General features: G+C 53.5%; 2 protein-coding genes across 2 annotated transcripts; one reads left to right on the forward strand and one right to left on the reverse strand.

The window, feature by feature from the left end:
- Positions 1-475: 475 nt before the first annotated feature.
- Positions 476-3,791, forward strand: RPL28 (ribosomal protein L28). The gene is made up of 5 exons (XM_003406865.4): positions 476-576; positions 919-1,007; positions 1,233-1,356; positions 3,284-3,402; positions 3,663-3,791. Exons 2-5 carry the CDS (start codon positions 927-929, stop codon positions 3,750-3,752), a joined length of 414 nt encoding a protein of 137 aa, XP_003406913.1. The 5' UTR covers positions 476-576; positions 919-926; the 3' UTR covers positions 3,753-3,791.
- A 778-nt stretch (positions 3,792-4,569) lies between these two features.
- On the reverse strand, positions 4,570-11,693 carry UBE2S (ubiquitin conjugating enzyme E2 S). Its single transcript, XM_010586620.3, has 4 exons — positions 11,508-11,693; positions 10,766-10,913; positions 9,203-9,393; positions 4,570-7,016 (listed from the first exon to the last, which is right to left on the reverse strand). The coding sequence occupies exons 1-4, from the start codon at positions 11,508-11,510 to the stop codon at positions 6,687-6,689; spliced, it is 672 nt and encodes a 223-aa protein (XP_010584922.1). The 5' UTR covers positions 11,511-11,693; the 3' UTR covers positions 4,570-6,686.
- Positions 11,694-15,498: the final 3,805 nt, after the last annotated feature.

Here is a 15,498-nt window from a genome sequence, read left to right on the forward strand (position 1 = left end):
AGTCGAGGGCTTACGAAAGAAGACCAGAAGTGTCCGAAGACGCTTGAGCGAGACTTAATAGTTAAGTCATTCGCTATGAGTCGGAATCGACTTCACGGCAGCGGGTTGGGTTTTTTGGTTTAACTCATTCAAACATTCATTCATAAAACGAATATTTATTTATTGGGCGCCCATCATATGCCAAGCATAGTGCCAAGCGCACTGGAAGGAGCCGCCTGTGGAATGGGACTCGGGGAACTCGAAGCTTTCTAAATGGACCACTCGAAAATCCAGCCGAGAGGTTCCGAAAACTCCCGAAGGATCTTCGGGACAGAGACTTTCTACGTCTGGGGAACTCGCCTTCCGTTTCCTATCCAAAGAGTTCCAGGGATTTTCGAGCAGTGCGCGTCTTTTTGGCGGAAATAGCCGAAGATTACCGAGCGACCTTGGAGGCGGTGCCAGAGAGAAGGAGGAGGCGGGGACAGGCGGTTTCACAGGCTTGAACAGAGCGGAAGCGGAAATGCGTGTGTGGTATTAAAGGAGTCGCCCCGCCCCTTGCCTGCCTCTTTCCGTCTCCGGCAGCCGCGAAGAGAGGAGGTTAGAGTGCTTCGTTCCGTGCGCCCGGCGTGGTCGCCGTCTGGTGCCCGCCGTCTGTAGTCTCTGCCCCCTTCCCCCGCCCGGCTTCTCCCATCGCGCCTCCGAGGCCGGAGGGTCCTCGACTGCCTCCCAGCCCCTCCGCCGGAAATCACTGTGGTCTTACTTTCTCCCCCCGCCCCCACCATGCCCTGCAGTTAGTCTCGGCTGCCTGAGTTCAGCCCCGCATGACAGTTCTAGATTGCTGTCTGCACTCAGGGGTTCCCCATTCACCCAAGTTCCCAATCATACGACGTCGGCCTACTTTTCCGCTTGAGATCGTTCACGTGTCCCATTTCTTCGCAGCTGGCGCCATGTCAGCACATCTGCAATGGATGGTTGTGCGGAACTGCTCCAGTTTCCTGATCAAGAGGAACAAGCAGACGTATAGCACTGTAAGTGGGGCCCAGAGCGCTGGGTCTGAGGGAGGAAGGGTTCGGGCCGGGACTCGCGGTTTGAGGGAGCAGTAGGCTTGGGCCCAGGACTCCCGGGTCTGAGAGTGATGGGTTCTGGGGGCCCGGATTCCGGAAGAAGGGGGCCTGGACCCTGATTTTGGACCTGAGGAAGGACCCCCACGCATCTCTAGTTTCCTCTTCACCATCCTGATGCCCCATCCCCAGGAGCCCAATAACCTGAAAGCCCGCAACTCCTTCCGCTACAACGGGCTGATTCACCGCAAGACTGTGGGCGTGGAGCCGGCAGCAGATGGCAAAGGGGTCGTGGTGGTCCTGAAGCGGAGATCGGGTGAGCATTGGCCCTGGGTTGACATGGACATCAGGCCCCCTTTTGCCCCAGGGACTCAGGAAACAGGAGTAATTCTACCAGAGTTTGAGAATACCTGGGTTAGGATATTGGCTTGGGAGGCCAGCTTCCATCTGGGACAACAGGTCACTTAGCCTGGTTCTCATCTGTAAAGTGGAGAAGCTGTTGGAACGTGAACTTCAGTGGGTGGCTGTGAGAATTAAAGTACATGATGATGAGATATTTTCAGGTTAAATTCTCAAATCTGAGATGGAGGTGGATGTGTCCACCTCACAGATGAGAATGGAGGCAAACAGTTGTCTCACTCTAGTTGCCACATGTAGCAATTACAGGCTGGTTTGGAACCAAGCGGTTTAGTTTGACCACCAGCCTGCCTGTGTGTGGATTCAGAGAAGGGTCCTGGGCACCTCCTTTATAAACTGACTTAGGCACAGGTGGGGCCTTGTTTAGGGTCTCTGAGCGTGTGTGGGCTGGGGAAAGGTCTGGGAGGCAGGAATCTCCTGGGCTAACAGTTGAGTCATGGGGTGTCCCGTTACACCCTTGTGCTTGAGAATGTAGGAATGAGTTGGCTTTCCCAGATGCTTGCATGGGGCTGGTTTCCGTTCAGGTCTTGTTCAGGAACATTCCTTGGTCCTAGCTGCCACAGGTTCTTCCACTTCTGAGTTCTGACGTGCTGGGTCCTGAAAACCTTGTTTTCCTCTCTTGGGTTGCTAAAGAAAAGGGTGGCTTTCCTTGTGTTTTAAGGGACTGGATTGGCGTGAGGAGTATAGCAGTCCCTACTTTGGGGCCTGGTGGTACAGTGGTTAAGCACTTGGCTGCTAACCAGAAGGTTGGAGGTCCGAACCCACCAGCCACTGCACAGCAGAAAGACCTGGTCATCTGCTCCTGTAAAGATTACAACCTAGAAAACCTTATAGGGCGGTTCTGCTCTTTTGCACGGGGTTGGTATAAGTTGAATTGACTCAAAGGCACCTAACAACTTTAGGGGTTGGGTTTAAGGAACTCCATCAAGTCTATCAAAGCCTCGGGATGGCAGGTGGGGCATGTCCTCTGGAAGAGAGCTCTGCAGAGACATCTGTCACCAGGAGCACAGGGTTCTAACTGCAGCCCCCATTGGGGCTGCCTGGTTTCAGGTCTTGACTGGGAGTCTGGTGGCCATGGCACAAGAAAGGGAGGGAGGTGTTTCCACAGGTGGGTGTGCAGGGGCGTGGGAGGTTGTTTCTTTGTGATTGCTGTTAGCACAGATGAGGGCCAGGGCTCTTCCTCACACCCTGTGTTCAGTACCCTCTCTTGTTACTCCAGGCCCTGGGGAGGAGGGGACAGAAGGCCAGAGCTGCAGTCTTGCCTTTTTTTTTTTTTTTTTAAAGAAATTGAAGTATATTTAACATACAATTTGTAAGTTGAAATAGCATTCCCACTAGAGTTAAACATACCCCAAAGAAGAGAGAACTTACAAAGACTTTTGTGTCCCAGCTTATGGTTAGTGCACCCTTGCTTGTCTCTCTCTCTACTAATGCTCTGGTGCGCTCACGACCTGGCCGGCACAGTGCACCTGCTTCACCTGTAGCATGGAGTTTTGGGGTCAGGTGGCCTAGATTCCAAAGTTTGCAACCATGCTTTACGCATGTGACCACGAATAAGAGTATTGTCACCTCCATGTTGGCCATTTCATCCTTTCAAGGAAAGTGGAGGTAGCTGCTGTGCTAGGGTTACCGTGAGGATGAGATGGATGAGAAGTGCCCAGGGCTGCCCTGCCCCAAGGTGATCACCACTCGAGTGGTCGAGTGGCTGCTGGTCCTGCCTGAGGAGGCTGGGGGAGGGGAGGGGAGTCAGGTGGCCTCCTTACACCTGGGAGGGACACCCAAGGCTTCACAGTCCCACTGACCAATGGGTGACCCCTTCCTCCCAGGCCAGCGGAAGCCAGCCACCTCTTACGTGCGGACCACCATTAACAAGAACGCCCGGGCCACTCTGAGCAGCATCCGCCACATGATTCGCAAGAATAAGTACCGCCCCGATCTGCGCATGGTGAGCGGGGCCCAGTGGGTGAACCCCGAGGTGCCCTGTGTTTCTCACTACCCAGGAGCTGTGTTTGGGGATGGGAGAGATCAGTGGACTACGCTTGAATGGCTGGTTTGGGAGAGTCTGGCCAGTACTGTGGGGAAGGGCCTTCCCCTCATACCCCCTCAGACATCTACCCCACAGGGGCCAAAAGGCAAGGCTGGGTGTGGACAGCTGTGTAGGGTGAGGGCACCCTGGTTGTTGCTGAGCCTACCTCCTGTCCCTAGGCTGCCATCCGCAGAGCCAGCGCCATCCTGCGCAGCCAGAAGCCTGTGATGGTGAAGAGGAAGCGGACCCGCCCCACCAAGAGCTCCTGAACAGCCTCCCCCAGAGCAATAAAGATAAATTTTCTCCACTGCCTGGGCCTCCCTTTTGTGTGGCTCCCGGCAGCTCAGCAGCAGCCCCTGGTTCTCAGCTTGCCCAGGAAGGTCAGGCTGGCTTGGCCCTGGGAGGAAGGGGTCCTGGTTCCAACTGAGCCCCCTGCAGGGACCTTGGCTTCTTCCTAGGAGTCCCCATCCACAAGTCCATCCAGATCACTGGCCCCAGAGTACAACAGCAGAGAAAAGCTGTCATCAGGAGCTGGGGGTGCGAGTCCAGGTGGAGATTCCTGAACCTTAGGTGCTGCTATGAGGTGTGGTTCTTAAGAATTAAGCTGAGCAGAGGTGATTGGTCAATGTGATGAATTAGGACATGCAGATCAAATAAGGAAAACCCTCTAGAACCATGAAACCAGCCCACTCCTCACTAACATGACAGAATTTAAGGCCTTGAGTGACAACTAATCTTTTAAAACAAGTTCCTTGAATGGAGATCTAGGCCATAGTTAAGCACTCTGCACCTTGTGGGGCGCATCAAGCCCACCTGCTTGTCACGTGGCATCTATGGCTTCCACCATGGCAGGGTTGCAAGCCTGTCAGCATATGGCCTGCAAAGAAGAAAACACTTGCCATTTGGCCCTTTGCAGAAGGTCTTAGCTGATCCCTGCCCTAGGCCCTTGTGGGGTGACTCAGACTCCCGCACAAGAATTGGGGTGGTTTGGAGGCAGTCCATCCACTGGGCAGGTGCTTTGTCTAACCTGGAGGGAGTAAGCTGGGATCTGGGCCAGCCCAGCCCACACTGTCAGGGTTCAGAGTGTTCCCAGGACTTGCAGAACTCTTCCCTCCCTGCCCACCCTGGTGAGGTATTAAGTATCCTGGGGTGTGGAAAAGAGGTGGGCAGAGCACTTGGGCTGCAGCTGTCCCTGGACTCTTGTGCATCTGCAAAGGGATCCCACAGGCAGTGGGGTACCTGAGCTGTTCCCTGGTAGGAGGGGAGTTAAGGTCCCTAGGGGAAAGCTGCCCAGAGGGTAGGGAAGCCCCAGTCTCTAGCCAGCAGCATGTTTTGAGGAACCTGGGCCTGGCTCAGAAGGGCTCCCGGAGTGTGTTCTACCTCCTGCTGGACCAGGAGTATGATAATGCTACTGCCCTACAAGCCCCTGGCCCTCACCTGCCCCCTGGCTGGTCCCTACCTCTGCCCCTACAGGTCATTCTCCAGCAGCAGCCTGTGATGTGTCCCTTATCTCAAAACCCTCCAGCAGCCTTCTCTGGCCTCTTCCCTCTATTCTCCCAAGACCCACCTGTTCTCCCTCCCACCCCTGCGGACTCCCTAACACCAGACTCACTAGGTGGCCCTCCCTTGACCTTTCAGCAGTCCGGGAGGTGCCCAAGCCCACTGCTGTTGAGTCAGATTCCGACTCACAGTGACCCTCAAGTAGAGAACTGTCCCAGTGTTTCCAAGGCTGTAATTTTAACAGAAGCAGATTGCCTCATCTTTCTCCCACGGAGTGACTAGTGAGTTCTTACTGCTGACCTTTCAGTTAGCAGCCAAGTGCTGTAATTAACCACTGCACCTCCATGGCTTCTAAGAGGTACCGAACAAAAAAATCCATTGCTGTCGAGTCGATTCCCACTTACAGTGACCCCACACAGTGACTCATCTCTGATCCTGCAGATGAGGATGAAGGGATGCTACTGGTCCAAGGTTAACCTTGTGGCATGTTGCTCAACTGGGGTCCAAGCCCCCCTTGTCCCCTGGGTGCATACCCTGTGCAATCCCTTCCCCTTGAGAGTTTGTAAATACAGTCTCTTGATTTATCATGTATTTGAGTTACGATGAATCGCACTCAGGACTTTTTTCCCACTTACCATTAGCGGTATGTAGTACATATGATGTTGCAGTGCATGTTATCGTTCGCAGATGTTCACTTGTGGATGTTCAATATTATGATTTACTTACTGTTTAAAACACTGCCACGTTACCAGGTAATAAACCTAAAAAAAAGTGACGTCAGAACCAACTTACGATTGTTCCATCAGAATGGAACCCCATTGTAAGCTGGGGACTACTTGCATCGTGGGATATTACTCCTGTGTTTAAGCCATTCTCAGTGGAAGTTGAGTTAACCTTTTGGGAGATTGGGCAGGCCTGACCTTATCAGGGGACCCTTTAAAAGGGACAGAGCCCTTTGTAAGTCAGACTCAAGCTTGAGAGGGAACGTGGGGGTCGGGGGGGGGTGACCATATGGCAAGAACTCCAGGCACCTTTTGGGTACGGAACAGTCCCTGGCCTGCATGTCCTACAACCACAAGGAACCATAATCTACCAGCAACCCCATGAGCATCAAAGACTTTGAAGGAATCGCTGCCCAATGGACACCTTGATTTCAGCATGTGAAACCTTAAGTGGAGGAAGCTCATCCTGGCCCAGCGTGAACAGAAACTGTGAGCTAGGCTAGGTGTTGTTTCTGTGATGTGTTTTACAGAAATACAAGAACAGGCTTTGATGCTACAAGGGAAAATCCAACAGGGGCCTCAAGGGAGGTGACATACCCTTGCTTAGTACAGGACTAGAGAAAAGCAAGATTTTGCACCTCTCACGTGCCACCATGGGCAGGGAGGGACTCAGCCCCACCCACATGCCCATCTCAGAGGAGAGTGAGGGGAGGACCCTGAGGCCACCAAAAGCAGGCTGGGGCACACAGGTAAGGGCTTTCCTTCACAGGAAATGTGACTCCAGAGAGCAGCTGGGATACACGTGGCCTCAAATCCTCAAAACAGCTGCTTTTCCAACTTTATTTAGAAAAACAAGTCCAGGCCCAGTGCTCCCCCCCACGCCCTCCCCCACCCAGCCATAATTTAAATAACTTAGAGACAGAGCAGAGGGACAGGAGGGTTGGGGATGCAGGTGAGTAGGGGGGAGGCAGGGAGGACCCATTACAGCCGCCGCAGTGCCCGCTTCTTGTCCGTCTTCTTCTTGGCTGCCAGCTTTTTATCGCGCTCACCCGCATGCTTCTTGGCCATGGGACCCTCTGCCCCACCCGGGCCCCCAGGGGCCAAGGGGTCGGTGGAGGAGGCCGAAGAGGCGCCAGGCAAGGCCCGGCCAGCCTCGGCCCTTCCACCGCTGGGCCCGCCAGCACCACCATGGATCTCCGTAAGCAGGCGGGCACGTGCCGCATACTCCTCATAGTTCTCTAGGAGCAGGCGGCCAGCCTCCTCGTTGAGTGCGGACTCAGGGTTGGGGTGGATCAGCAGGCACTTGATGGTCTGTGGAAGAGAGGCCAGGGCCGGGTCAGGACAGCAGCCACTCACAGGGCTCTACAAGCCTCAGGGCTTCTGTATAGGCTGTTCCCTCCACTTCAACACTATTCCCCCAGATCCCAGCCCAGCTTGCTCCTTCCCTCTTCCTTCTCATCTCTGCTCAGTTCTTTCTCTGGCACCTGAACAGCCTCAGAACAGAAGCTCGTTTATGTTTGTGAAACTAAAAGCTGCGCCAGGCATGCCTGGGCTGGGGCTTAATGTCCCTGGTTCTGAAAGACCCTTGTTGAGTGAGGGGAAAAATTGAGGCCCCCCTCCCAGTGAGCAAGCTGGCCCCAGTTTGCGCCCCATTGTGGTTTCTAACGCTGTGCGCAGCTCAAAGTGATTGCACAGCCCCTTGGGACCCCGGATCACGAATAAAGGACAGGAGAGGTAGAGGGACTTGTCCCAGGGCTGCTCAACCCGAGTGGGACAATGCACCCCATCTTTTCACAAAGCTACAATAAGGTCAAGTCAAAGCTGTCACTGGCTTTAACAGGAGCCCCAGGCCCAGTCACAGGTTGCGTGGTTGGACCACATGAAGATGCAAGGGGGCCAGTGGGCAGCCTGAGTGATACTCGAGGGTGGCCAAGGGGCTGGGCCAGGACGGGGCAAGTCCGTTCCATACCTACCCCTCAGCCTTTTGCAGTCCAGGGGTAAACTGAGGGTCAGAGAGTGTGGAATTCACGTCTGGGAGGTGTGACCAGAAGCCAGACGTGCAGCAGCCTCTGGGATCTCGAGATTGTGGGTGGAGACAAGATGGGGTCCTGGCCCTTAACCCATGGCATCTGGCCCCTTCTCCACCCAGTCCACCCCTAACTGTCCTTTCAAAAGGGACCTCAGCAACCTAGGATGCCCCCAGGAATATATGTGGCCTTGAGCAGGTGGTGTGACCTCTCTCATCGATACAACGGTGACAGTTACAGGGGCAATGGGGCTGTTGTGAGGATATGACAAGATGATACATGCAAAGCACCTGGCTCAGGTGATCAGGAACCCAGGATACCGGCCCCTACTCTGTTTGCCCCAAGTCTATCACTGCCCCCCTTAACTGGAGGCCTGGCTCCCCTTCCCTCAGCTCCTTCTGACAATACTCATAGCCCCCACTGGAATCCCACCTTCCCGGCCCCAGAAGATCACAGAGAACACCTAGTGTTACTTGCAATGTTTGTCCATCCCTCAGCAGCCTCCCTGGCACCCCAGAGAGAGCAAGGGGGAGCAGACAAGAAGGCAAGGTTTGGGGACTGTTTACCTTGTGGCCGATCAGGTTCCCCATGCCCTGCAGGAAACCCCAGTTCCCTATCCTCCTACCAACACCTCAGGCATCTGTTCCAGGGGCTCATTAGTAATTTAGTTTTTATTTTTTAAAAAGCTGGGCTTAATACACAATAAAAATTAATTAATTAAACAAACAAATAAATAAAGCAAGCAAGCTGGGGAGTGGAGAAAGAAGAGAAGCAGGTGACTTAAATGCTTTAAGCGGGCTGGGTGATCTCGGTGGTGCTGTAGTCCAGGGTTTCTTACTCTTGGCACTGCTGACATTTCAGGCCAGATTGTTCTCTGGGTGGAGAGCCCTGTGCACTGTAGGATGGTGAGAGCAGCATCTCTGCCCTCAACACACTAGATGCCAGCGGTACCCACGCCCCACAGCTGTGACAACCAAAAATGTCTCCTAGGGGGCAAAACCATCTCCGGGTGAGAACCACCAGTCTAGGAAAACCTTCTGGAATTAGATAGTGATGACGGCTGCACAAATCTCCTGAAGGTGTTCAAGAACCACTCAACTGAACTGTATGCTTTAAAATAGTACACGTTACAGTATGTGAATTATATCTCAAAAACTGAACAATACAAGAGCGAGCACCTAACCAGATGCTTGATTTCCACCCTGTTCAGAAATCTGTCCCAGGATCTAGGATTCTGTTCCACAAGAAGGGTGACACTGGACACCACAAAACCTGTACAGAACACTTGGTGTCCTGAGCTCAGTACTACCAACACTTCCAGAACTTTCCAGAAAAGCTGGCAACCTGGGTTTTTATGTGGAAATGCCTAAGTATCTCAGAATTAACTTAAAAACAAAAGTAAAAGAGCCCCGTGGTTCCAATGGTTGGGATACCCAACTGGCGGGCAGTAGACGGGCCCAGCCCACTCACCAGCAGCACATGACGGATGCCCAGCTCCGCCGTCCAGTCCCTCTTGAGCACGTTGACGCATATCTCACCATTGGCACCCACATTGGGGTGGAAGATCTTGGTCAGGAAGTAGCCCTTGGGTGGAGAGGCGGGGAAGTCCTTTCCCAGCAGGAGCTTCATGCGGAACAGGCCTCCAGCATATGGGGTCCCCTCTGGTGTGGAGACAGGGAATTGATCAAGAGGCCCAGGACCCCCAGGCCCACAAACCGCCAAAGTCAGGGATTCACCTTTGCTGGCAGTAAACCTCCACTGTCTAGCTGTAAGCCAAGTGGTCCTCCTGGCTTCTCCACCAGACTGGGTATTCTTGAGAGCAGGGACAGAGCCAGATTACAGGGGGCCGCCTTTCTCATATCAGCACTGACCCTCACCCGTAGCCCTTACCAGTCTCCACCTGAGACTCCTCTTTTCTCCCCCATGGTATCACCCCAGCCCTGGGTGGCTCCCAGGAGGCCCAGACCAATGCGCCCACTTGTCTTTCTGGGAAAACGTCCCCCAGGCAAATGACCAGACAACTCACTCAGCTTCACTGTCTCCCGCCTTGGTCAACCATCGTTGCATTCGCTCACTTGCTCAGGCCAAAACATGCAGGAGCTGCTCTGACCTTGTGCTGTCTTCCACAGCCACTCCCCACCTCCACTCCACCAGCAGCCTGCCTCTTGTCCCCCTGAATCCGACCCTTCTCCCCATACCTGTCCAAGCCACTTGCCCTGTCACCTGGGTGCCAGGAGTCACTGGCTTCCTAACTGGCCCAGCTTCTATCTCATTTCCTGTCCCCCCTCCAGGCAAAGTGAACCCTGTAGACCTTCACCATACCCCTGCTTTAAACCCCACAAAGGCTTCCTCTCCAAACTCCTTACCTTGGCCCACGAGGCCCTAAATGTATGTACCCCTAAAATGCTTCAATCTGTTCCTACGCAACAGCAACTGAGCTCTGTCTGCCTCAGGGTCTTGGCAGAACCAGGTCCATCTGCCGCCCCTGCCCCCCCAACCCCTCCCCATGGTCACCCCTCCTGACTGGACACCCACATCACATCCTCTTGTAACATCTAGGATTACTAAGCTGTTGAAATTTACGTACCAAAAGAAATATAATTTACACTGTGCACAATCAAATAATCACTGGTGCCCATCTGATTACTATCTGTTCCTCCACAATGCCATATCCCCAGTGTCCACTGACACTGAAGCAGTATAGACTAGTCTGAAATCATGAGGCCCACCCTTCAGGCCTTTAAGCTTAATCCTCACCTGTCCATCAGATCTTAGAAAAGCTACCTCTAACAGCCTCACCTGCAACCCAGGCCAGGCCCCCGTTACGTACTGTCCCTGCACCCAGGAATTTCCACAACACTGCATTATGTGTCATGTATGGTGTCCCAACCCACAGACCATGAACACCATGGGATTGAACGTGTGAGGATCCTGTCTAGTGCAGCATCTCCAACTTGTGATGGGAGCTTCTAGTTGTTATAAACATGGAGAACTCTAGAACACAGCCCCTCCCTCTTTCACTCTGACACTCACCAGGGCCCTCAATGGTGACCTGCAGGTCGGTGAGATCCTCCTCATTGGGAAAGACCTTAATGCCATCTGGTGGGTCGGCGGTCAGCATAGTCACCTCCTTGTACACCAGGCGGATTATGTGGGGGGGCAGGTTCTCCACGTTGGAGTTCTGGGCAAGGAGGGAAGAAGAAGGTGAGCGACCAGGAGACCAGGACCCCCTGCAGAATCCAGGATTAGGTGGCTGCCTTGCTCCTGACCCTGTGGTCCCCAGGCTCCCACCGAGAATTCTACAGGATCACTGCCCTACACTAACCTCCCATTAGAAATGGAGGCAGCACCTGCAGAAGTCTTCTGAATGGTCCCATCTGCACAAATACCCCAAAACCCTGTAGTCCTGCATGGACCCCCAAGAGCTCCAGGTAGGCCCGAGGCCTACCCTGGCCCCCTTCCCCACCTAACTTTGGTTGAGCAATCCTCGAGGCCCCGGCCTGGGTCTGGAAACGGCAGCGGAACGTCCTTGCTGCCAGTGACACCCAGGGGGAAGGCCTCGGAGCGCCCGCAGCCCTTCCAGAGGCACAGCAAGGCCTTCTGCTCTCTGGGGCCTGTGGGCCGCCCAGGTCCCTGCCCCGCCTCCAGAAAACCCCTAGGGCCCATCACTGGCCCAGGATCTCCCAGGGAAGGCCCTCGCATCCCTCCGGAGAGCCTGCCACCTCCTCCACGGAAGCCCCCACAGTCCATCGCAGGTCTAGCCAGTTGTGCTCACCATGATTGCGGCTGGCCGGGGGCGGGTCCCCCCGACCCCCTTCCTGCGCTCCTCGGGCCGCCGGCCGGGGCGGGGGGCCCAACAGCTGCCGCTGCGGCCCTGGCGGCCCCACTCCGCTTCCCGCTGGCTCCGACGCCCACCGAGCACCGTGCCCACCTCTCCAATCGCCCCGGCTGCCCGGCCGTACTAAGCGCACCGCGCGCGCAGCAAGGCCCTTTTATATAAGCGCGCAGACCACGCCCCCCGCGTACCGCAGCACCGCGCCTTGACCCGTGACGTCAGCGCACACGGTCCGCGACGCTCAACCCTCTCACTACCCCAGCCGCAAACTGCGAGGCAAGGCGAGAGGAGTTGGGGAGGGGGGCGCGCAGCTGGCCAGCCAATGGTGGTGCGCGGGTATCGGGGTCGGGGGAACCGCGGAGAATGGAGGGGCTAAAAAGTAAAAAAAAAAAAAAAAAAAAGGGACGGTCACGTGAGAGGAGACGCGGCCGTTGATTGGGCCGTTTGAATGGGACGCCGCTACGGCCCGGCGTACGTGCGCGTGCTCCGAGAGCCAGGAGGTCGCGCACGCCAGTAACGGCCGTTCTGGGCGGTGGGGCAGAGTAGGAGGAGGCGGGACTCGGGGGGGGGGGCTTTTAAATGGAGGATGGCGGGCCCTTCGACCAATAGGGACGCGCGTTCGGGGGATGGCGAGCAAAAGACTCAGGAGCGAATCCTTGACAGAGAGGGCGGTACGGGGGGGATGGGGCGAGGACGAATGAAGAAGGACCAATGGGGACCAGAACCAGCACGGGACTAACCCCTTCCAACCAATGAGATACGTTGATTTTTGTGTGTCCAAATAAACATGCGCTGTCTCCGCGTGCCCCTCCTTCACAGCCAGTGCGGTGGGCGCCGGAAATGGATCTGATTTTTTTTATGAAGCGCCATTTTGTGTTTGGATATGACCTGTGTCCAGCTTGTTGGGCTCAGAGGTTCAAAAACCATTTAGAAGGACCTTGAAGGCTTGGACGCCTGGCCCTCAAATGTGTGACCGCTCAGCCTTGTTAGCCCTCATTCAAGATCCAGGCCTCAGTTTCCTTCTGTGGAAAATGGTGACTAGGTCTCCTTGTGACGCCAAGGAACAAATTCAGAAACACTCCTCCCTTCCCTACCCTCATGGATCTGCCTGTGACTGGCCAGTGGCCTCCAGACATACAGGGCCTCTCCAGGACTCGCTTGTTCTATCTGGAAAATGGGCACAAAGTTGGCTGGAAGGGGGGCCCTCTCCAGACCTCTGTCAGTGAAATGAGAACGCAATTGTCTGAAAACCGAAGCCAAGGTTCCACTCACTCCCGACATACCCTCTGGAGATACCAATAGAGAAGGAGGCCCACAAGTTGAAACTGGCCTCCATTTGCTCATCTCTGTAGAGGGGACATGGCACCCAACCAACTCTGGGCCCTCCCAGGTCTACCAGTCTGGATCTGAATGCAAAGCAGAGGCAGCTGCAGAGGCAGCTGCAGAGACAGACAACAGAGCCAAGCACCTCACCACCTCCGCATACCTTAGCACCCACGGTTCTTAGATTGTTGGCCTTTTCAGCCCTGGACCAAAACTGAACCGAACCAAACCTGTTGCTGTTGAGTTGATTCTGACTCATAGTGACCTTATAGGGAGGAGTAGAACTGCCTTATAGGGTTTCTAAGGAACTGCTCCATAGGGTTTCCAAGGGTGTAATCTTTACCGAAGATGGGTTTTGTTTGATCTTTACGGAAGCAGAGTGCCACATCTTTCTCCTGCAGGTGGGTGGTGCGTTAGAACCCAGACCTTTCAGTTAACAAACGAGCACTTATCAACTGTGCCACCAGGGCTCACTCACACTGAAGTTGCTAAATCTGGGACAAACTTGGCTGTGGCATACTGGAGGGACCTTGGCTGCCAGCTTCCTGAAACAGGAGGAAAAACCCACTGCCATTGAGTCAATTCCGACTCATAGCGACCCTATAGAACAGAGTAGAACTGCCCCATAGAGTTTCCAAGGGGAACCTGGTGGACTCGAACTGATGACCTTTTGGGTAGCAGCCGTAGCACTTAACCACTACTCCACCAGGGTTTCCGAAACAGGAGGAAGGAGGGTGTAAAAGAAACCTACAGCATGATAATAATAGCAGCAATTTGTGGAGGGCTTCCTGGTGGTGCAACAGTTAAGTGCTCAGCTGCCAACTTAAAGGACGGCAGTTCGAACCCACCCAGTGGCTCTGTGGGAGAAAGACCTGACAAATCTACTGCTGTAAAGAGTAACCAAAAAAAAAAAAACGGTAAACCAAACCCATTGCTGTCAAGTGGGTTCTGATTCATAGTGATCTTATAGGACAGAGTACAACTGCCCCGTGGGGGTTCCAAGGCTGTAGTCTTTTCCGAAGCAGATCATCTTAATCTTTCTCTCATGGAGCCGCTGGTGGGTTTAAGCCACCGACCTTTTGGTTAGCAGCCAAGCGCTTAATCATTGTGCTACCAGAGCTCCTTCTGTAAAGGTTAAACCTCAAAACCCATTGCCGTCCAGTCAATTCTGACTCGTAGCAACCCTACAGGACAGAGTAGAACTGTCACATAGGGTTTCCAAGGATGGGCTGGTGGATTCAAACTGCTGACCTTTTGGTTAGCAGCTGAGCTGTTAACTACTATGCCACCAGAGGTCCATTGTAAAAATTACAACCTAGAAAACCCAGTGGGGCAGTTCTACTCTGTCACTCAGGTCATTATGAGTTGAAAATGGACTGTTTAGCACCCGACAACAACCCTATGTGTCAGGTGTTTTACATGCCTGATCTCCAGTTTTAGCCTGCTGGGTACAGATACAGGAGCCCTGGTGGTGTAGTGGTTAAACATTTGGCTGCTAACCGAAAGGTTGGCAGTTCGAATCCACCAGTGGCCCCTTGGCGTCCCAATGGGTCAGTTCTACTCTGTCCTGTAGGGTCGCTATGAGTTGGACTCAACTCCACGGCAATGGGTTTGGTTTTTTTTTTTTTTTTTCTTTTGGTTTGGGTGCAGATGAATGTTGCCCATTTAACAGGCAAGGAAACTGAAGGAATGTGAAGTGACTTGCCCACACTCCCCAGCTAGGATGTGGCAGGGGTGGGGTTTAAACTGAGCTCTATCTCAAAAACTCATTCAAAAAATGTAACAATGATAATGGTGATAATTGTTGTCGTTGGGTGCTGTTGATTCTACTTCAACTAATAGTGACCGTATATGGCAAAGTAGACCTGCCTCATAGGGTTCCTGTGGCTGTAATCTTTACTGGAGCAGATCACCAGGTTTTTCTCTCAGTGAGTGTGTTCAAACCACCAACATTTTGGTTAGCAGGTGAGCGCTTAAGCTTTGCACCACCAGGGGTCCTTAATGGGAATAATAATGCCTATTATTTATTATGTGCTTGCCATGTGCTAGCCACTGTGCTAATTTCTTTACATGCTTGATCTCGTTTAATCCTTGCAATGACCCTTTCAAGTGGATATTACTATGATCTAATCTGGACACTTCCATTCAGTAAATATATTTTAGCACTTGTTATTATAGGGTCACTATGAATCAGATTTGGCTCAATGGCAATGGGATTTATTATGGCAAAGGGTGCCTCGTGACAGAATAGAACTGCTCCATAGGGTTTCCAAGGAGCGCCTGGTGGATTCGAACTGGTGATCTTTAGGTTAGCAGCTGTAGCTCTTAACCATTATGCCACCAGGGTTTCCTAGAGTTTTCTAAGCTGTAATCTTTACCAGAGCAGATCACCAGGTCTTTCTCCCATGGAGCCGCTGGGTGGGTTTGAATTGCTGATCTTTCAATTAGCAGCCAACTGCTTAACCATTGCACCACCAGGGATCCAAAGAAAGGTCAAAGGGGGGCAGTTACATCATGCGAGGCCTCCTACACCATGCAAAGAGTGTATTCTGTTCTTTAAGCAGTGGAGAGCCACTGGAGGTTTTTGAGCAGAATGTGACCCAATTGA

This window comes from Loxodonta africana, chromosome 11, assembly GCF_030014295.1.
Source record: "Loxodonta africana isolate mLoxAfr1 chromosome 11, mLoxAfr1.hap2, whole genome shotgun sequence".
NCBI lineage: Eukaryota > Metazoa > Chordata > Mammalia > Proboscidea > Elephantidae > Loxodonta > Loxodonta africana.